Raw genomic sequence first — 23,278 nt, forward strand, 5'->3', positions numbered from 1 at the left:
ACCCATAAAGTATTGCAAATAGATGAGTGAAGGCTTCAAAAGCCAAACAAAGAATTTTATATTTGATCTTGGATGAGATAATGAGAAATTCTAGTTTACTGAGGAGAGTGGGATATGACACAGTCATACCTTTGTTTCAGAAAAATCATCATGGCAGCTGAGTGGAAGATGAAATGGGACAGGGAGAGATTTAAAACAAGAAGACCAACCAGAAGGTCATTACAAAAGTCTAATCAGGAGGTGATAAGTGCCTGAACCCCAGTGGTGGATGTCGGAGTAGAGAGGCGTTTATGATAAATATTGTGAAAACAGAAACCATAAAAGTAGGCAACAAATTGGGTCTGTGAGATGAACATGAGGAAGGAATTGAAGATGATTACAAGGTTGTGAGCCTGACAGATAAGGAGGAGAGTGGTGTCACTGGAAGTAGAGGGAAGTTAGGAAGAGAGGAGAATTTGGAGGAGAAACATTAATTTTTAGAGATGTCAAATTTGAGGGACATCCAGTTCCAAGTGACAATTGGTGACAAATGGTCCTAGAGAAGTCATATCACCTTTTTACCTGAGTGGGATCCTCTTTTAAGTAGAAATCTCATCCCCATCTGGATGTGGAAAGGAAAGAAGTTCTTGATCTTAACCAAAACCTCTTTCTTTCCACAAGTCAGGAAAAGTTAAGACTTCCTAGAAAAACGAAAGTCAAATAATTTTGGCTCCTGCCCCTAGAGGCCCAGTGCAGGCCAAGAATATCCAACTCCATAGACCTCAAAGTCCATGGGGATAAAATCGTTGTTGTTCAGTTCTGTCCAACTCTTAGTGACCCCATTTGGGGTTTTCTGGGCAAAGATACTAGAGTGGTTTGCCACTTCCTTCTCCAGCTCATTTTATGGACAGGGAAATGGAAAACAGGGTTAAGTGACTTGCCTGGGGTCACCTAGCTAACAGGTATCTGAGGTCAGATTTGGCCTCAAATCTTCCTGATTCCATGCCTGACGTGTATCCACTGCACTTACCCATGGGAATAAGATATTACATCTTCATTGTCATTAACCTTCAGCTGAAATTTAGCATTTCTTTCCATTTCATTTATTTTATGACATTTTAATATATTTATCTTTTGTAACATTATTCTGGGAAGGGGCCTATAAGGGTCACCAGATGACCAAAGAGATCTAAAACACAAATAAAAGGTTAAGAAAACTTTTTCTAAGGGAATCCAGAAAGAGGGACCAGAATTAAGATGAAACTTTGAGCATCTTTAGCCACTAGAGAATTTACAATGTGTGTGTGTGTGTGTGTGTGTGTGTGTGTGTGTGTGTGTGTGTAACCTTATATATAAAACAATGAAGAAAGTCTGTTTTAACAAATCTATATCTTTTACTTCCCCAGATAATCATCAATGAAGAGAAACAACAAAAAACAAACACACCCTTGACTCAGCTAACATCAACTGAAAAGGTGTGGGGGTGAACAGGCCAAGGGAGGGTGTTTGGGTTTGATCAATTCTCTGTCCTTCATTTACAGCAGTGACTTAGTAGTAGACTAAATCATTGATATCAGCCTTCCCTAATGCTTCCCCTGGACCATCTTGCTATGTAAGATCAGAGAGGGATAGAGCGTGCTCTTAGAAATCATCTAGTCAACCCCCCTTTTAAAAGACAAGAACAAGGAGGTAGAGAGGCAAAGGGATGTGCTCATAGTCACATAGTTTAAAGCAGAAATGGGACTAGCATCCAGTTTACCTAATTCTCAATCTAAGTTCTTTCCATGGAAAATACTGTTGAATGAATTTGCTGAAGAAAGGAAAGAACAGGGATAGGGTTAGACCTATGATTTCATTGATAAAGGGAACTCCTGATGAGGCAACACCCTTTAACAATGTGAACAATAACTGCTATAATTCATAATCTTGGAGATGCCCAAGAGTACTGAGGTCATATGACTTGACAAGAGTCACAAAAGTAATAGATATGAACTCGGGTTTTCTGGACTCTCATGCTGATTCTCCATCTATTATGCCTTGACATCTCCAAATGAATGAATGAATGAATAAGAAAAAAAGAAAATCCCAATTTTCCCATTTCAAGAAACATGATTTAATCTCAGTTATCAAGTAAAAGCAATTTAATAGAGACTTCTGGATAAGCATGGTGGTAGTCTAGACGTGGGACACTTCCTCTCCCCAGCACTCACTGATATAGACTACTTCAAAAGTCCTTAAAAATCATTTTCAGAAGAACAGAGCAACTGTACAGTAGGGTGCAGCATTGAAGGTATGTGGGATTTGGGCATTTTCACACTACAAGAGGGTGAAAAAGCTCACACCCAAACGTGAGCGAATCCACCCTCCCGCACCCCACTTACGGAGCCAGAGCCAGTATGCACCAGAACCGGCAAGTGAGCGAGAGGCACTTCTAGAGTGAGCAAGGGACACCTCTAGGTCCTTGGGAGCTGACTAGGACCGCCGGAGGCCTACTCCTGAAAGCAGCTAAACCGGAAACCCAGGTGAACGAGGGAGCGCAGACTTTAGGTGCTCAGAGTCAGCACGCATGCCAGAACCAGCAAGAAAGCGAGGGGCACCCCTAGAGCGAGCAAGGGGCACTTCTAGGTCCTTGGGAGCTAATTAGGACTGCTGGGGACCTACCCCTGAAAGCAGCTAGATAGGAAACCCAGGTGGGCAGGGCAGCGCAGGCCTTGGGTGCCCCTGGGAAGGTAGCACAGAGAAGAGCTGCAGAGGACTGTGGAGATTCGAGAGCTTTCCTCAGGCAAAATCCTTGCTCCTTAAATCCATGCACAGAGAACCTGCCCAGGTCACTCAGATTTCTGACTAAAAAGGGAAGGAAAAATATCCATAGTGATAGATTGCACACAGGAACCTCAAAATTCTTCCAAAAAAAAAACAAAAACAAAAAAACAAAAACAATGACCCTTGAAAATTTTTTGGAGGGAAGACTCAGGCTACAGAGGAAATGCAGGATGAAATTCAAACAAATGCAAAACCTTCTAAAAAAACAGAAATTGTCCACAAGCTATGGAAGAATTTAAATTGGAGCCTATCAAAAAGATGGAAGCCTTCTGGCAAGATGAGTGGGAAATGGTGCAAAAAAACCCAAACAAACAAAAAAAAACCAAGAAATCATAGCTGAATACCAAAAGATTAAAGCAGAAAACCAAATGATTATAACAGAAAACCAGGCCTTAATGATCAGAATTGATCAAATGGAAACCAATGAGCTTGCAAAACAGCAAGAATTAATAAAGCAAACTCAAAAGACTGACAAAAATAGAAGAAAATATATAATATCTCACTGACAAGTGTAAACCTTAAAATTTCTTAGACTTATAAATGTTGGAAATTTCACCATTGGGAAATTTCATACTTGAAAAATTTCCTATTGATAGTGGGAACTCTATTGGAATGTGAACCCCATTGGCATGGGAGGTTCCTCCTCCTCCCTTCTTAAAATTACTTTAGGACAGAAACCTTTTGCTGAACAATGGAAAGGGCTTTGACCTATGCTTAAGCATAGAACAGGAAGTTCTTTGAGTCATGATTGATTTTAGAATTGATACAATAGAGATACTTGGAATGACAGAACCAGGTCTTGGAAAATACAATTTCCACCCCACTCAGTCCTAACAGGATTTAGGAAGGGCTGCAGCAAAGGATCAAGATTTGATTTTTTGAGAATATGACCTTCAACAGACATGTGGCAAAGCCACAGACCTCTGGGTGGTCCTGGGTTAAGCTAGAGCCACCATTGGCACAGGGAAGACATGGACAGTGATTGGTAGATGTGAGAAGTGAGGGGAGGGAACTTGGATGGTTTCCTTAAAGATAGAGGAGTCTGAGGACTGAGGGGTGGTTGGTTGGAGAGGTTTTTGCTCTGAGAGGCGGTGCTTTGAGAAGTTTGCTCTGAAGGAAGCTGGAGGTGGAGGCCCCTGAGACTGTTTCTCCATTTTGGTCACGTGAGTGATAGGGACTGATCTCTTTTCTTTGCCTCAGCTATCTAAGGGCTTGGGCCTTTTGGCCCAGCCTAAACAGAAGGGGTATTTAAGCCCTATTCCCTTCTCTCCCCTTTCTTTCTCTCTCTCTCTCTCTCTCTCTCCTTCTCTCTATCTCTAATACCTTTCTTCCTCCTGTTTGTAATTAAACTCCATAAAAGGTTGACTGCTGACTTGAGTTTTCATTTAAGAATTACATAGCTGAATTCCTTGGCGACCTTAAATTAATATATATCAGTCTTTTAAAGTGATTTCCTTGTCACACAAGGTGATAGATCAGGAAAACAGAGAAGGAGAGAATTTGAGAATCATTGGTCTACCTGAAAAGCCAGAAATAAACAGAAATCATACAAGAAACCATTCAAGAAAACCCTGATGTGTTCTTGAACAAGGGGGCAAAATAGACATTGAAAGACTTCATAGAACACCCTCTACACTAAATCCCCTCAAAAACAACTCTTAGGAATGTAATTGCCAAATTCCAGAGCTTTCAAACTAAGGATAAAATTCTACAAGTCAAAAAGAGGACATTCAGATATAAAGGAGTACCAATCAGGATCACACAAGACCTGGCAGCTTCCACACTAAAGGACCACAAGGCCTGGAACACAATATTCAGAAAGACAAGAGAACTGGGTCTTCAACCAAGAATCACCTATCCATTAAAATTGACTATATACTTCCAGGGGGAAAGTATGAGCATTCAACAAAATAGAAGATTTCCAAGTATTTGTAAAGAAAAGACCAGAACTAAGTGGAAAGTTTGATATTCAAACACAAAGATCAAGAGAAACATGGAAAGGCAAATAAGAAAAAGAGGGAAAAGGAGAAAAATGTTTTTTATTCAAATTCTCTTCTTTAAGGGCTACAATTAGATCAAATTATGTATAGTAATATATGGGGAAAATATTATTTGTAACTCAAAAATTGTATTAATTATTAGAGTAATTAGAAGAATTACTCATAGGAAAAGATTGGGGCATTAAGGGCTATAAAATGATATGCAAAAAAAAAGGGTGGGGGGGAATAGATGATGGTACCAAGAGATACTTCAAGAAATAAAATAAAGAGAATAATATTTTTCAAACAAAGATACACATGGGAAGGGGAGGGGAAGAATACTCTTAAAAGAGGGAGAGGAAGAGAGTGCTAATAGATAATACTTAAACCGTACTCTCAATGAAATCAATTCTGAGAGGGAAGAGCATCTAGATCCATTGGGATCTTGAAGTCTATCTTATCCTACAGGGTAAAGAAGAAGGAAAAACTAAGGGGGGGGGGAAGGAGTACAAAAAGGGAGGGAAGGAAAGGGAGGGGAGAGAACTTAACCCTAAAAAAACAAGAAAGGAACAAAAAGGGAGGTACCAGAAAGGGAAGCCTATCAAGGGAGGGGATTAGGGAAATTGATTAAAAGTAAACTACTGGTTTAAAAAGGTATAGCAAAAGAAGAAAGGAAAGAACTAGGAGAGGATATAAAAATGCTGGGGAATACACAAGTGACAATCATAACTTTGAACATGAATAGGATGAACTCACCCATAAAATGAAGACGAATAGGAGAGTGGATTAGAATCCAAAATCCTACCATATGTTGTCTACAAGAAACACACCTGAGGCAGGTAGATACTCACACGGTCAGAATTAAAGGTTGGAGCAAGACCTATTGGGGCTCAACTGAGAGAAAGAAGGCAGGAGTTGCAATCATGATATCAGACAAAGCCAAAGTAAAAATAGACCTGATTAAAAGGGATAGGGAAGGTAAATACATCCTGATAAAAGGAAGAATAGATAATGAGGAAATATCACTAATCAACATGTATGCACCAAAAGGTTTAGCACCCAAATTTCTAATGGAGAAACTAGTAGAATTGAAAATCCCAATACTATACAAACTATTTGACATAATAAGCAAGAAGGAGTTATCCAAATTCTTTTAATTACACAAATATGGTACTGATTTGAAAGCCAGGCAGGTCAAAAACAGAGAAAGAAAACTACAGACCAATCTCCTTAATGAACATAGATGCAAAAATCTTAAATAGGATACTAGCAAAAAAACTCCAGCAAGTCATCATGAGGGTTATTTACTACAATCAGGTGGGATTTATACCAAGAATGCAAGGATGGTTCAATATCAGGAAAACCATCCACATAATTGACCATATCAAAAAGCAAACCAACAAAAATCACATGATTATCTCAATAGATGGCAGAAAAAGCCTTTGATAAAATACAACACTCATTCCTATTGAAAACACTAGAAAGTATAGGAATAGAAGAGTCTTTCCTAAAAATAATAAACAATATCTATCTAAAACCATTAACCAATATCATATGCAATGGGGAAAAAATAGATGCATTCCCAACAAGATCAGGAGTGAAACAAGGATGCCCATTACAACCTCTATTATTTAACATGGTACTAGAAACCCTAGCAGTAGCAATTAGAGAAGAAAAAGAAATTGAAGGTCTTAAAATTGGCAATGAAGAGACCAAGCTATCACTCTTTGCAGATGATATGATGGTATACTTTAAAGAATCCTAGAGAATCAACTAAAAAGCTCATGGAAATAATCAACAACTTTAGCAAACTTGCAGGATACAAAATAAACCCACATAAATCATCAGCATTTCTATATATCTCCAACACAGCTCAGCGGCAGGAATTAGAAAGAGAAATTCGATTCAAAATCACTTTAGACAATATAAAATACTTAGGAATCTATCTGCTGAGACAAACACCAGAACTATATGAACACAACTACAAAACACTTTCCACACAACTAAAACTAGAACTGAGCAATTAGAAAAACATTAACTGCTCATAGGTAGGATAACCTAACAATAAAAATGACCATCCTACCCAAACTTCTCTATTTAGTGCCATACCCATTGAATTTCCAAAAAACTTTTTTACTGAATTAGAAAAAACCATAACAAAGTTCATTTGGAAGAACAAAAGATCAAGGATATCCAGGGAAATCATGAAAAAAATACAAAGTAAGGTTGCCTTGCAGTACCAGATCTCAAACTATATTCTAAAGCAGTGTTCATCAAAACAATTTGGTACTGGCTAAGAGAAAGAAAGGGGGATCAGTGGAATAGACTAGGGGTAAGTGACCTCAGCAAGACAGTCTATGACAAGCCCAAAGATCCCAGCTTTGGGGATCAAAAACCACTATTTGATAAAAACTGCTGGGAAAATTGGAAGACAGTGTGGGAGAGATTAGGTTTGAATCAACATCTCACACCCTACACCAAGATGAACTCAGAATGGGTGAATGGCTTGAACATAAAGAAGGAAACTATAAGTAAATGATGTGAACACAGAATAGTATACATGTCAGACCTTTGGGAAGGGAAAGATTTTAAAACCAAGCAAGACTTAGAAAGAGCAACAAAATGTAAAATAAATAATTTTGACTACATCAAATTAAAAAGTTTTTGTAAAGACAAAACCAATGTAACCAAAATCAGAAGGGAAATAACAAATTGGGAAATAATTTTCATAACAAAAACCTCTGACAAAGGTCTAATTACTCAAATTTACAAAGAGCTAAATCAATTGTACAAAAAAACCCCAAGCCAATCCCCAATTGATAAATGGGCAAGGGACATGAATAGGCAATTTTCAGTTAAAGAAATCAAAACCATTAATAAGCACATGAAAAAATGTTCTAAATCTCTTATAATCAGAGAGATGTAAATCAAAGCAACGCTGAGGTATGTGGAAAGGAAACTAGACTAATAGTTTGTGTGGGGGAAGGGCCAACTGGGAGTGGCAGTTGGGTCTTGTGACTAGCACTTCCTTCCTGCTGGGGGAAGACTGGGGTCCTGGTGTTGGAGGAGAGAGGAGCTTGTTCAACCCAGTCTGGAGTGGCATGCTCTTCTTGGTTCAGGCCAAAAAGACACAGGCTTCTGAAGGTCAGATTTGTTCTTGTTTGCTTTCTGTCTATTGCTAAGATTCTGAATTAGAGCAAAGAGAGTAGACGGGAGTGGGACAAACCCTCCGCCAGCGTCTAGGGCCTGGCCCTATACTCTGAAGCTAAGGAAAAACTCCAATTCCAACTGGATTATTAAACTTTATATTATTTAAATTTGCAGTCAGATAAGTGGACTATCTTTTCTGGTCATAGAGGGAGCTGAACTTCAGTTTTAGTCATTTAAAGACAAACAAACCTCATTGGACCCCTGCGGTTTCCTCTCAGCAGGGGGCATCTTCCTCCCTTGCCTCACCAAGCAGTGTTCCCTCTCTCCCCTTAACTCCTCCATCCCCTGCTACAAACCTCCCATTATCCCCCTGTTTTCCTATCCTATTTCCTTTCCCAATAAATATTACAGGTATTACCTCACACCTAGCAGATTGGCTAACATGACAGCTATGCAAAGTAATGAATGCTGGAGGGGATGTGGCAAAGTCGGACATTAATTCATTGCTGGTGGAGTTGTGAACTGATCCAACCATTCTGGAGGGCAATTTGGAACTATGCACAAAGGGTGATAAAAGAATGTCTGTCCTTTGATCCAACCATAGCACTGCTGGGTCTGTACCCGAAAGAGATAATAAGGAAAATACATGTACAAGAATATTCATAGCTGCGCTCTTTGTGGTGGCCAAAAACTGGAAATCGAGGGGATGCCCATCAATTGGAGAATGGCTGAGCAAATTGTGGTATATGTTGGTGATGGAATACTATTGTGCTCAAAGGAATAATAAAGTGGAGGAGTTCCATGGAGACTGGAACAACCTCCAGGAAGTGATGCAGAGTGAGAGGAGCAGAACCAGGAGAACGTTGTACACAGAGACTGACACACTGTGGTATAATCGAAGGTAATGGACTCCTCCATTAGTGTCAATGCAATGTCCTTAACAATCTGCAGGGATCTAGGAGAAAAAACACTATCCACATTCAGAGGAAAAACTGTGGGAGTAAAAACACCAAAGAAAAACAACTGCTTTACTACAAGGGTTGAAGGGATATGACTGGGGATGTAGACTTTAAATGAACATCCTAGTGCAAATTCCAACAACATGGAAATGGGTTCAAATCAAGGACCCAGTGGAATTGCACATTGGCTATTGGAGGGGAGGCAGGCGGGGAGGGAGGAATAGAAAATCATTTTTCTATCCAAGGAATAATGTTTGAAATTGACCAAATAAAAATTTTATTCATTAAAAAAAGCTATTTAGTATCATTTTCCTGAACAGAAAACCTTAACAGGAAATCTGTATCCTACTTAGATTTAGGTTGACAAAGGAGAAGAAAGGTATAGAAACAAACAAACAAAAAAAAGAGACAAAGAGGGAGAGAGGAAGGAAGTGAGGAAGAAGAGGAAGTAAAAAGGAAAGGGAGGAGAGGAGAGAGGAAGAAAAAAGGAAAGGAAGAAGGAAAAGAAGGGCATTAGGAAGTGATGGATTGAATTTTGATTCTCTGTACCATCAGACTAAGGGGTAAGAAAAGGTGTGCATGTATAGGTGTTAACTTTCCAATCATTAGAACTCTAGACTATAGAGAAAGAATGGTCCAAATGCAACGAGTATTGGGTGTATAGTCAAGAACACACAGGCTCAAATCTGTGCTCTGCTAATTATGTGACCTTTGGCAAGTCACTTAACCTCTACGAGTCTCAATTCTCCAATTGTAATTGGAAAGAATAAGAAACATCTGAGTTATAATAGCAATAATTAAAAAAACAGGGGCATTCTAGTAGATGCCCTTTAAGTTCCCATTTGTCTCTTAAATTCGAACCTATTACCCTAAAAATGAGGTTGGAAGACCACTGCTATTCCATTAGAAGGTAATTTTACTCCACTTAGAAGAGGAAGGCAAGACAATCCCAACAATGAAGGTTTGCCAAGTCCAACTGACCTTTCTCAGCATGTCATTCTGCTCAACATTATTGATCTTTCCAGGGCTAATTTCTCCTTTTAACGTATACTCAAAGAACTTCCCACTGACATTGACTAGCAGAGTACTGAATGGTCTGTCTTCTTGAGAACAGCTGAGAGACTTATCATGGCCACTGGTAGCAGGAATGCCGTACCGCAGAATCACCCCCACGATGAGTCCTGAAATATAAGAAAGGGGGAAAACACATTCAGAATCAAGCAACAGAAAAATATCATATATTCATGAGAACACATCCAAATGCTGAGAATCTACTTCAGGATAAAATCTAGTTTCTAAAGGACAATTGTCAATCAGTCAATACACATTTATTTATTTTTAAAAACTCTTGCCTTCTGTGTTAGAATGATTAGTTCCAAGGCAGAAAAGCAGTAAGGGCTGGGCAACTGGGGTTAAGTGACTTTTCCAAAGCTAGGATGTATCTGAGGCTAGATTTGAACCAAGGATGTCCCATCTTCAGGCCTGGCTCTCAATCGACTAAGCCACCTAGTTGCCCTTTAAACAAGCATTTATTAAGTGCTTACCATGTGCCATATTTTTTTTTACTGTAACAAAAGTTTTCTGGGAGCTGCATTTGATTTGATAATCCACCTATTTTTGCCAATGTTCATTTTAATGCTGTAAATAAAATAGAATAATTTTCATGCTTAACTCGTGTATAGAATTGATTTCCTACTACTAATTGTCCTCCTTGAGGCCCATCTTACCCAAATGTTAAGATGCATCTACACAAAGCACCGATCAACAGTTCAGCTTAATTATCCATTAACTAAACTTTTGCTAGACACTATTTTCCCTTATTTAAAAGGTACATGATCATAAATAGGACAAAAACCAAATGAAAGGTAACCAACATGATTAACATAATTATTTTCTTTCAATATTTTCCCAATTACATGTAATAACAATTTTCAACATAACATTTCCCAAAATTATAAGATGTGATCATCATTCAACAAAGTTCTTGTATATATATCTCTTAGAAACACTTAACTCCTGACTCTGCATTATATTTGTTCATATATAATACAATATATTTGTAATGTAATAATTTGTTCATATATAATATTTTATCCCCTCCTCTATTAGCTGAAAAATTCCTGAAGGTTCCCACCTAGCACAGTGCCTCATGCACAAGTGGCATCAGTCAGCATTGATGGAATCACCTTCAGTACTCATTCTTGATTAATGCCTGCCAAATCACACACATTTGTAAACCAATCAAATTATACATTTTAACAATGCTATGAAAGAAAAGTGCTTCCATTTCTTTCTTATATTTGGAAGAGTTCATTTTTGTTCTATGAAGACTGGGAAGGCTGAAGGAAGGGGAATAGAGCCTCAGTTGTGCTAATATTGCTCAGACCAAAAGCAACCAAATGACTCCTTTATTCCCACCAGCTACACTCCTCCAAAATATTCCTAGCTCTACCTGTCAACTTGGACTATGCCCTCACACTTTTAATTGTCACCAGCGTCCTTTATATTTGTTACACTCCAGAGGAAAACAAGAAACAATCTCGTTTTGCTCAAACCACTTCAAGCATTTTGGAACTGAGGGGGAAAAAAGCCTTAATTATACAGTTTAGTGAGTCCAACCATTAACTCTCTTCCTCTGAGCACATTACATAATTTAGCAGTCATGATTGTAGAACTGGGCAACTGTCTACTTGCAGCCATCAATTGCTACTACCCAACTTTCTACACTTTCCATTTTGATTTCAAGTAAGATTACTTCATTTAGGGAAATGATAGAAAAATAAAATGAATAGATAAAAATTTTAATAGTAATAAATTAATAATGAAATACAACATAATATAATTTATACTATAATATAGTATAAAATAAAATGATAGTAAAATTTTGAGTGGGAGAGGGACAACTACTTAATATTCACAATTGAGTTAGATACACAAGAAGCACAAAGACTAAGAATGGAGAAGCATAAATAACTGGCAGGTACTTTCCACAATCATTGCTATAAATAGGAAAGTTTTAGTTCCCTTATTTCCTATTTTTCAGACAATTTTGAAAGGTGAGATGGTAAAAGGTCCCAATATTTCTTTATATTTTCAACAAAAGTGAATGCTTAAAGTGGAGCACATTGAGTATGGTATAATATCTCACATCATCTTGGGCAAGTAGGTGGCATAGTGGAAAGAGGGCAGGACTTGGAGTCAGGAAGACCTAGAGTTCAAATCCTGCCTCATCCACTCACTACCAGTATAATCCTGGGCAAGTCACTCTCAGCCTCAGTTTCATCATCTGTTAAATGGGAAAGAATAATGGCATCTATCTCATAGATAACGAATTAATTTGTGTAAAATTATTTTGCAAACTTTAAAGAAACATACAAATGTTAACTACTGTTGACATATAATTTAATTATTTATTACAATTATTATTATGGTAACACCATTATTAAAATGTTAACTGAGAACCCCCTGGATTAAGTATTTAAATATATTATTGAAGTGATAAGAGAAGAAGAGACCAAACACAGAATTAAGTCAAAGCTAGCAGAACCTATGCAAGTAAAATGTATTTACTATATAGATGGCATCAAATTTAAATAGAAATAGATCCCTTCTAGCCACATGCTGGCTTAAAAAACTACAAATTAACACTATGTTGTATGGTATTCTTTGTTATTTTGTTAAACATCTATCAATTACATTTTAATCAGGGTCTAGCTACTCTAGGAAGTTTTGAGAAAGTGAGATTTTTATCTTTATACTACATTATTTTACATTTTTCAGGTCACTTTTCCATATGTCTCCAACCCAAAGAATATCAGCCTTTTATATGATAAACTCTGGTTGGGCCATCTCTTTATATGCTGATAAGTTTCCCATAATCACCTTTCATCATTCACCATAAGGAGAGGCAGCCCGTGTACAATTTGGAAAGACTTACTGACTGCTATGAAATTTTAGTTAGGTGGATATACTAGAAAAATAATTAAGTTTCCATCTGTTACTTCTGAATACCTACTATCCTCCCAGATCAACACGTTTCAGCAAATTTACAACAACAGATTTTACCCAAAGAAATTCTAAAATGCCTAGGTTTGTGCTGTGGTGCTGCCCAATTCAAATCCGACTGGTTCTTCATAACCCAACTCAACCTCTCTAGGAGCTGTCCCATCCCTCAACTATGTGTATTCCAATGCTATCTTTCTCTTTTTGTGAAGCCTTATAACCATATTTATTCAACAAACAGTTTGCTAACCCAGACTAAGCTATGGATTAGTAATTTAGCAGATTGAAAGTATTCATTGGTGCATCAATGGATACAGAGCCAGGCCTGGGGTTGGGAGGACCTGGGTTCAAATCTAATCTCAGACACTGCCTAGCTGTGTGACCCTGGGCAAGTCACTTAACCCTCATTGCTTAGTTCATTGCACTCTTCTGCCTTAGTACCAATACTTGTATCAATTCTAAGAAGGTATGGGCTTAAGAAAAAAAAGAAAGTATTCATTTGATATAGGTACATCCCTTCACTGACAGATACGACTTCTATATGCCTTCTCATTCTGTAAGTCTTGTTTGTTTTCCAATAAATCCTCTTTAGAAATTCTATGAAATGCACTAGAAGTATTTCTTGTGTGTTTTTTAGTAGCTTAAAGGAATCAGTTTGACACGTAGGCTATCCATTTGTCTCTACAAACACTCTTTTTCTTTTTTGAGTTATGTGTCCTCCATAATGTATTTTAAGCCCTCTCTTACATGCCAATTACTGTTGGCAATATGTTGTAGCCTATTTTTTGTCTGTCGTGCATCTTTCCATTGACGTTTGGAGTATTTGTCATTTCTTTTCCCAAGATCATGATGTTCTATGACTCACAGTCATGTAGTGTTATTGAGAGAGTGGTAGCAATAAAGACAGTTCTGCTGTAGTGAGGAAACTTAAATCACTGGAAGTAATGCGTAATTTAACAAATACAAGCAAGCCCAATCCACTTCCTATCTGATTTTGGGCCCCAAACACTGTCCAACTCTACAGCTTATCCCAGATAAATAGAGTAGTAACTCAATATATTGCCATCCACTCCATGTCATCACAGTTTAGCTTCATTGTACAAGGTATACCTCACATTGCTTTCCATTTCAGTCATTGCAATCCAGTCAAACTAGTCTTCTCTGTGTTCCTCACATAAACTCCATTTTCAAGCTTCTCTTCTCTTTTCACATCAATACTGTTAGCATTTCTAGAAGTATGCCAAACAACAGAAATGGGAAAGAGGGCATCTCTGTTTTGCCCCTGTGTTTATTTTGAATAATACATGGAATAAATTCTCTGCCTGGAATGGATTCCTTCCTCCCCTCCACTTCAGGGAATCTCCTTCTTCCTTCAAGACAAAGGTCAAGCACCAACTTCTCTCCTAAGTACCTCAAATTTAATTATTTTGATTTCATTTGTATTTGCTCTCTTTATAGTTATTTTGTGCATACTTCCATAAATTTATATGTCTCTTGTTAGAATACAAATTTCTGAGACTAGGGATTATTTAATTCTTTATATTTACACTGCCTCCTCCTTCTCCCAGCATTCAATACATTGCTTGGCATATAGCAAGCCCTTAACAAATGCTTTTTAATTTAGTCTTTGAAATACTGTATTCTATTCCCTTCATTGTCTTAATGTAGAAGTTGCTAAATTTTGTCATCCTGATTGTAGCACTACAGTAATTAAATTGTTTCTTTCTTGTTGCTTATGGTATTTTCTCCCTAACTTGGGAGTTACAAAACTTAGTTATAATTTTCCTGCAAGTTTTCCTGTTGGAGTCTCAATGGATTCTTTCAAGTTCTATTGTATTTTTTAGTTTCAAAACTACAGGGCAATTTTATTTAATGTCATCTCGAAGTACATTCTCTAAATTCCATTTAAAAAATCATAACTTTCACATAGTCCAAGAATTCTTATGTTGTCTCTTCTCAATCTGTTTTTCAGGTCAGTTATTTCTGTAATAAGATGCTTCATATACTCTTATAAATTTTTATTTAGTTTAATATTTCTTATTGTCTTAAGACATTGTCAACTTCCCCTTGCCCAATTCTAATCTTTAATGTGTTATTTTCTTCTGTGAGTTTTTGGAATTTTTCCCACTCCCACTTATTAATCTTTCTTTTATAAATTTTCTGCAATGCTTTTATTTTTTTCCAATTTTCCTCAAACTCTCTCATTTTTTTAAATGAGTAGAATTTATTTATAAGTATTTTAGTGCCTCTATCACTTCCCTGCATAACAGAAGGCACTGGGGATATATATATATATATATATATATATATATATATATATATAATATCTTTCATGTTTCCATTTTCAGTTCACTTTCTGGTGGTGACATCCACAATTTATTCTTCAAGTATTAAATCTGTAGCTACATATATATGTATATATATATATATATATATATATATATATATATATATATATATATATATATATAGTTCATTTGGTTCCACTCATTTCACTGTTCATTATCCTATTTAGTTCTTTCCAAGTTAAAAAAAATTTAATCTGTTAATCATTTCTTGTGACACAGTAGTATTCTATCACAATCATATATCACAATTTATTTAGTCATTCCCCAGTTGATGGATATCCCCTCAATTCCCAGTTCTTTGTCACCACAAAGAACTGCTATAAATATTTTGGAGCATACAGGTTATTTCCCTTTTCTCTCAATTTCCTGGGGATACAGACCCAGCAATTGTGTTGCTGGATCTAAAGGTATGCAAACTTTTCCTTTTTTTGGCCATTTTAGCCAATCTCAGGATTGTTTTTGGTTTGCATTTCTCTAATACATGGTGATTTAGAGCATTTTTTCATGCTTTTATTGATGGCTTTGATTTCTTCTGTAGATTTTCAGTTCACATCTTTTGCCCATTTATCAATTGGGGGATGACTCTTATAACCCTTAATTTGACAAAGTTCTCTATGTTTTAGATATTAATCCTTTATCTGAGAGACTAATTAAGTTTCCCCCAATTTTCTGCTTTCCTTCTAAACTTGGCAATATTTGTTTTATTTGTACAAAATCTTTTCAATATAATATACTCAAAACCATCCATTTTACACAATGATATCTATCTGACTGACTCAAATTCCTTTCTTGTCCATAAATCTGATAAGTAATATGTTCCCTGTTCTAATTAACTTATGATATCTCCTTTTATGTCTAGATCTTATATCCATTCTGATCTTATCTTACTGAATGGTGTAAAATATTTGGTCTATGCCTAGTTTCTGCCAAACTAATTTCCAGTTGTTCCAACAATTTTTACCAAATAGCAATTTCTTATCCTCCAAAAATAGATCTCTGCTTTTATCAAATATAAGTTTACTATAATCTTTTACTACTATTTGTTTTATTTCCTGTTCCACTAATTAACCTTTGTATTTTTTAGCCAGTACTACTTTTCTTAATTGCTGCTTCATAATACAATTTAAAATCTAGTACTGCTAGACATCCTTCCTTAAATTTTTTTCATTAATTCTTTTGATATTCTTTTGTTCTTCCAAATGAATTTTATTATTTTTTTCTAGCTCAATATATAATTTTTGGCAACTTAATTGGAATTGCATTGAATAGAGTAGTTGATGTAGATTGCCATTTTAATTACATTGGCTCTGTCCATCCATGAACAATTAATATTTCTTCAATTATTTAGCTTTGACTTTGTGTAAAAGGTGTTTTCTAATTATGTTCCTGTAGTTTCTGGGTTTGTTTTGAGAGGCCTCATTTGGTTAAGTTTTTTTTAAGCTCTTCAAAGAATATAAACAGTACACACTTTTAATTCACTTAGTTCCTTCTTTTATGGTTGCTGGCCAATTTTTTGAATAATCAGGATCTCCATGATGCTCTATGCTTGATGTTACCTACATAATAATAGAACAAAGGAGAAGGAAGGCCTCACAATTTAAAAGGAATCTTTCTTCTCCCTGAACCTATACTAGAAGTTTTCAAAATAAACACAAGAGCAAAAGAATAATACCTTTTTTCTTTTCTGTTATTTGTCATATTTCCAGAAATGCTAACAATGGTGATGTGAAAAGAGAAAGAAATTCAAGGTATGAGAACTGGCAAAGAGTAGTCAAAACTCTCACTATTTACTGATGACATGATTTACTTAAAATAATGGTTGATAAACAGCAAAGAAACAACTGATTCAATAAAGTAGCATAATAGAAAATAAAACTACACAAAAGATTAGTGCTATAAAACAATAAAATCCAGAGGGCAATATTAGAAAAGGAAGTTCTATTCAAAATAATCACAAAATGGGACACAGTGGCGAATGAATGAACAACTTCAAACAATCATTTTTGTTGTTCAGTTCTTTCACTTGTGCCTGACTCTTTGTGATCCCATTTGGGGTTTTCTGGGCTAGAATACTAGAGTGACTTGTTATTTCCTTCTCCAGCTCATTTTACAGATAAAGAAACTGAGGCAGAGTTAGGTAATTTTCCCAAGATCACACAGCTAGTATGTGTCTGAGACTGGATTTGAACTCAGTTCTTCTGGACTCTAGGGCCCACACTCTATCCAGTGAACAAACTAGTTGACCCACAAACAAACACATCTCCCTTACTTGATGTTAAAAACTAGTAGAGGGAAGTGAATTACTACTGTGGTTATAACTATCCAAGACTTTAAAGAGCTATTTCTATAAAGAAAAAACAGTGAGTTATTATATTCTGTGCACCTTTTAGTCCCCTGTGACTGATTCCTTTCCAGTGCCTTCCTTTCCTTTCCTTTCCTTTCCTTTCCTTCCTTTCCTTCCTTCCTTCCTTCCTTTCCTTTCCTTCCTTTCCTTCCTTCCTTCCTTCCTTCCTTCCTTCCCTCCCTTCCTTCTTCCTTTCTCTTATCTTCTATCTTTGAAACAATACAAGTATCAGTTTCAAGGCAGAAGAGTGGTAATTCCACTTGGAGTTAAGTAATTTGTCCAGGACCAGGATCAAAGAAGTAGGAAGTGCCGAGGCCAGAATTCAGGACCTGGTATGCTATTGAATGATCCACCTCGTTGCCTCTGTTCCTATATTTTCATCCTAGATAACATGAGTATTTCCCTCTCAAAAAGGCTTTATAAATATGAGAAAGTAAGCATGTGGGTTTAAGGCTTCTCAATCACCATCTTTGGAAATAATAATATCTGTGATTTATTTTACTCTTTGGAATCTTCCCTGTCCTGAGATCTTGTAAAGCAACCCTTAAAAGCTCTCAAAACGATCACTTGCAGCATAGCTCTCCTCAAATAAGCACTTGGTCTGATCGAGACATTACTTCTAGATTTTCTTTTCTAAAACATATGATCAATCTCGTGGTTTGATGGGTATATGATTGGGGATTCTGACTTTACATGATAGCTCTATTGCAAATATTAATAATATAGAAATAGGTTTTGAACAATGATACATGTATAACCCAGTGGAATTGCTTGTCAGCTTGGGGAAGGGGGAGGAAAGGGGAAGGAAAGAATATTAATCATATGACCATGGAAAAACATTCTAAATTAATTCATTAAATAGATTTTCTTTTCTAAAGTGTGACTTCAACAAATCAGTTGTTCAGATTCAAATCAGGGTGTTCAGATCCAAATGTGATATTTCCATTGTCCATGATGAAAATAGATAAATATAGAGATATGGATATATATTTTCTATTTTTCTCCTCTTTGTTGTCCTCCTTTCATTTCATCTATAAATCATATTAGGATGAGTTTGAGTAGATATTCTACTGCTGGGTTTTCCAATATACTTGTTTTTATTTCCAGGGCTTTCACTATTTTAAGAGGTAATATTCATTGCAATATTTTTCCACTCTCCATTGCATTTTTCTTGTAACTAAAGATACAGTGTACATCAACTGTACGATAGCCACTCAGTTGCCTGAGCCTGATTAGCTAGGCAGTTAGGCAGTTCAGTGGATAGAATGCCAGGCCTGGAGTCAAGAAGACTCAACTTTTTGAGTTCAAATCTAGCTTCAGACACTTACTTGCTGGGTGACCCTGGACAAGTCACTTAACCCTGCTTACCTCAGTTTCTTCATTTGCAAAATGAACTGGAGAAGGAAATGGCAAACAATTGCAGTATCTTTGCCAAGAAAACCCAAAATGGTGTCATGAAGAGTTAGAAATAACTGAACAAAAAGAATATTGATCCAGATGGAAGCTTAGTTTTCCTGATGTGGGTTGGTCCAGCCCAGGGGCTTATCATATTAGTGTCAGACTTAATTTTGACAGGACGCAGTTGGTTTTTGCTCTGCTGCAGCTCAGAACTTCCCAAAATGATATGTGCTATCACATCTGGGCACAGCATTAAACTATTTTTTAATTTAAAAATTTTCCAAATTACATGTTCTCTCCCTCCCTTTTTCTCTCCTTCCCTCCCAACTTTCTTCCTTTCCTAGGAAGGCAGGTAATATGATATAGGTTTTATATATATATGTAAAATCATGCAATACATGTTTCCCTGTTTGTCAGGTTGTGAAACAACACACATATTGCCTACATTAGAGAAAAATCCTCAGAGGAAATAAAGTGAAGAATGGATATGTTTGAATCTGCATTTGGACTTCATCTGCTCCTATGGTGGTAGATAACCTTTTTTGTCATGACTCCTTTGGAGCTGTCCTGGATCCTCACCTTGCTGATAGTACTTAAGTCAGTCATTCACAGTTGATCATCATACATTATTGTTGTTACTGTGTTTAATATTTCCTGGTTCTGCTCACTTCACTTTGCATAATGTCATATGTGTTTCCAGGATTTTTTGAGATCATCTTGTTTGTCACTTCTAAAGCACAACAATATTCTATTACAATTATATACTATAACTTGTTCAGTCATTCTCCAACTGATGAGCAACCCTTCAGTTTCCAGTTCTTTGCCTCCACAAAAAGTTGTTATAAATCACTTAGAACACATAGCTTCTTTGTCTTTTTTCTTGATCACCTTAGGAAATAAACCTAACAGTGGTATTTCTGGGTCAAAAGATATATATAGAATTGTGTTCTAAACCAGTGTTGCCCTTAGCTGCTATATCCTTCCACTTAAAAAAAACAAACAATTAAAAGAACAGAAATCAAGGGTTTGCAAACTAAGCTAGTTTCTGGGCTCTTTTGAATTCCTGATTGTAGTCTCTGCCTTATCTCAGCAAAGCTTGGCAGGAAACGATAATAATCAAAGTTACTATTTTTGCTAACATCAGAGTAATAATCTAATTTCAGGGCAATTTTGATATTTACTCTAGCTGACTGATGACCTAGTCATACACAGAAAGCTTCAACTTATGTGACTCATATCAAGAACCTGCCATGTACTGTCTACATATCGTTGATCTTTTTGCTTTTCAAACCTGAGCCCAGACTTTCCTCCTCCATGCTCATGTAAGCACTGAGGTCACTAAATATCAAATACCATTGACTTGGAAGATCCTGTTAAGTTATTGGTAGAATTTCCTCTTAATTCTCTGCCACAGATGCTAGCACATAAATTGCAGTTATCTTCAGGGTGGTCTTTTGTGTTTATGCTCATCACAGTCACTAAATGTCAGATGACAAAGGGACTCAGAAATTATGTTTCTCCTTGTCTTTGGGGAGCAAAAGGAAACAGACTCTAAAGACCCCTTTGTTGGGCTCATCAAGGACAGCCATTGTGCCTGGCTCTCAACTTCTTCATTTGCAAAATTTAGCAGACTGGACTCAGAAATTTCTCCCAACTCCTAAGGATTAAACTACTATAAAAGAAAATCTTCATCCAGAAATTAAACATTGTAACAGAGAAGAGACTCCGCAAGCAAGTTTCTACCTTCCAGTATTCAAAGAAATCATCAAGAATTCCTATAATCATTGTCATCATTGGGTTAAGATCATGTGCTAACTGTGAACATAAACAGGTCATTTAGTTTCTGGATCTCAGCTTTCACAGGGCCATTAGGAAGAAAGTATTTTATAAACTATTAAAATGCGATGTATTTTACCCTATGTATACATACAGTAGCTATTATATAAACTCTATTAAAGTGCTATATATTTTACCCTATGTATCTACATACATATAGTAGCTGTTACTTTTGGAGCTACTTTTGAGCACAATTGCAATAAAACAAACATTCCAGCTAGATTTTTATGAGCTCAACATTGTGCTCTTTCAAAAGGCCCCTCTCCAAAAAGCAGAAAAGAAATCAGGATAATACTCCAACTTAGCTTTGAGATACTGCTAATTTCTTAATAGATTCTTTATTGCTTGGCGAAGATGACTGGAAGTGTGTCTGGAGGAAGAGTGGGATGTGGTCTAAACAAAAGGGAAAAAGGGTTTTCGGAGAAAACTGACACAGCACGTGGTGTTAGAGAAATGACCGTATCAGTAACCCCAAAGCATAGCAAGTTCCTTATCTTGCCTTCCTGCCACAATCCCAAGCAAAGAAGGTATCAAATGAGTATTTCCTTGAGGGTTAGGGGAGAATTCCAAGAATGTCTTTTATCCAAGTAATCTAAAAACCAAACGCTCGAAGTTTTCCAGTGTGGCTTTAAGCCATAATTAAATGCATGATGAACCATAAAGAACATCACTTTAGCGAGACTCACCAGGATCCCTTGTTACAACTTGCCATCCCTACTAGTTTCCAGAATCCATGTTTTAACTCCCTAATTGCATTTTCACAGCGCCTGCTAGGAGAGACCACAAATGTGAAAGACACTTATACTGCAGGGGCAGCTAGGTGACTCAGTGGATAGAGAGTCAGGCCTGGATATGGGAGGTTGTGGGTTCAAATCTACCCTCAGACAGTTCCTGGCTGTGTAACCCTGGGCAAGTTGCTTGACCCCAATTGCCTAGCCCTTATTGCTCTCCTGCCTTGGAATGAATACTTAGGATCAATTATAAGACAGAAAGTGGGGGCTATTTGTTTTTTTAAAGCTCTGTTGTTTTTAATTTTCCTTTCTAAAATCCTAAATACCACTAAAAACTAAATTCAAGGTAACGGATGGCAGAGACCAGAGGAAGATGTCACTGAGCTGCAACAACAGAAGAGAAGGAACTAACTGATAGGCAAGGCTAGCAAAGAGGCTTCAAGGAATAGAATTTTCCACTCTCTGCACACCTGGTTAGATTAAATGATCAAGGGACCACTGAAATTATATTTCTTCTTGTCTTCAAGAACATAATGAAACCAACTCCACAAACAGAACCTGGGAAGCCCTGTCTCAGTTTCCTCTTCAGAAAAAATGAGTGGGTGGGTCTAGATGACCAGAGATGGGTTAATCTTTGCCATAACTGAGGAGAAAAGTCTCCTTTTAGTCAGGGATTAAGTGTTTTTTACCCTTTAGCACAGCGCTTGACACATAGTAGGTATTTGATGTTTATTGGTTTTAGTTGCTTTCCCATCCCCAACTCCCAATTTTTTCAAAACCAACTGGGCACCACAGAAGAGCAAGAGGGTACAGAGGCACTGAAACCCATTAGCTGCCCTGGGCATTTTTGACCTTGTTGCCAGGAAACAGGGTAAGTATAAGAAAGGTGCCAGGAAAAGTGCCGGTACAATTGTTTTCTTTAGATGCAAGATTGTTTCCTGTAGACATCCAGTGTGACTGGCCTTGGTTTTAAAAAGGAACAATCAAAAGTGAGGCTGATACCAGGAAACACACCAAGTCCCCACCACATGACAAGGAATACCAGTAAATGTTAAGTGTATAGTGGGGATATAGTCTGTCTCATCATAAACATACAAAGTTGATAAGTTTTCATCAGCCTTTTTCAATTAAGATTTTGCTGCAATGAGGAGTTTTGCTACACTGAGAACTCCAAAAGCAAAAGCTGATTGCAGTGACAGACATCTCAACATGATAGGGGAGATGGGACAGACGCCAGCCTGGGCTCTGAATAACTGTATGGCTGGGGTGAGGAGGGAGGAAAGACCCGAGGAGAGAAAGAAGGAAGCAAAGAGGGCAGTATCTAGAATATCATCTTTCTCACATTAATCATTCCTGCCACCCCCACCCCCATCACAACCATTTTTCTTATCAGGGCGAGGAAAGAGAGCGATAGCTAGGTGGCTCAATGGATAGTGCTGGGTCTGGAATCATTAAGACTCAAGTTCAAATTTTGCCTCAGACACGTATTAGGGCATTTGACTCCTATCTGCCTCAGTTTCCTCAGCTATAAAATGGACATTGTTGAAAAGATAAAATGAGAACATTGTAAAGCATTTTGCAAATCTACAAGCACCATATAAATGCTGGCTATTTTGAGAATTGTAAATAGAGGAAATAAGAAGAAAAAAAGGTCTTTCTGAGTGGTTTCCATCCAGAAGTCAAAATTAGAATTATAATTTCTCAATAAAAAGATGCGTTCCTATTCATT

At 37.0% G+C, this 23,278-nt stretch overlaps 1 protein-coding gene across 7 annotated transcripts in view; it reads right to left on the reverse strand.

The window, feature by feature from the left end:
- The window catches only part of SLC9A7 (solute carrier family 9 member A7), a 250,945-nt gene that overhangs the window by 146,664 nt on the left and 81,003 nt on the right, over nt 1–23,278 (reverse strand). For all 7 annotated transcript variants that reach the window (XR_008913913.1, XR_008913912.1, XR_008913911.1 and 4 more), the window contains exon 2: nt 9,872–10,071. Coding sequence is in view for 4 of the 7 variants with exons in the window: in XM_056807133.1 (XP_056663111.1) it covers nt 9,872–10,071 (200 nt within the window). In the remaining 3 variants the exon portion in view is untranslated. The remainder of the gene's footprint in view (nt 1–9,871; nt 10,072–23,278) is intronic.

This window comes from Monodelphis domestica, chromosome 8 (genome assembly GCF_027887165.1).
Source record: "Monodelphis domestica isolate mMonDom1 chromosome 8, mMonDom1.pri, whole genome shotgun sequence".
Lineage (NCBI taxonomy): Eukaryota > Metazoa > Chordata > Mammalia > Didelphimorphia > Didelphidae > Monodelphis > Monodelphis domestica.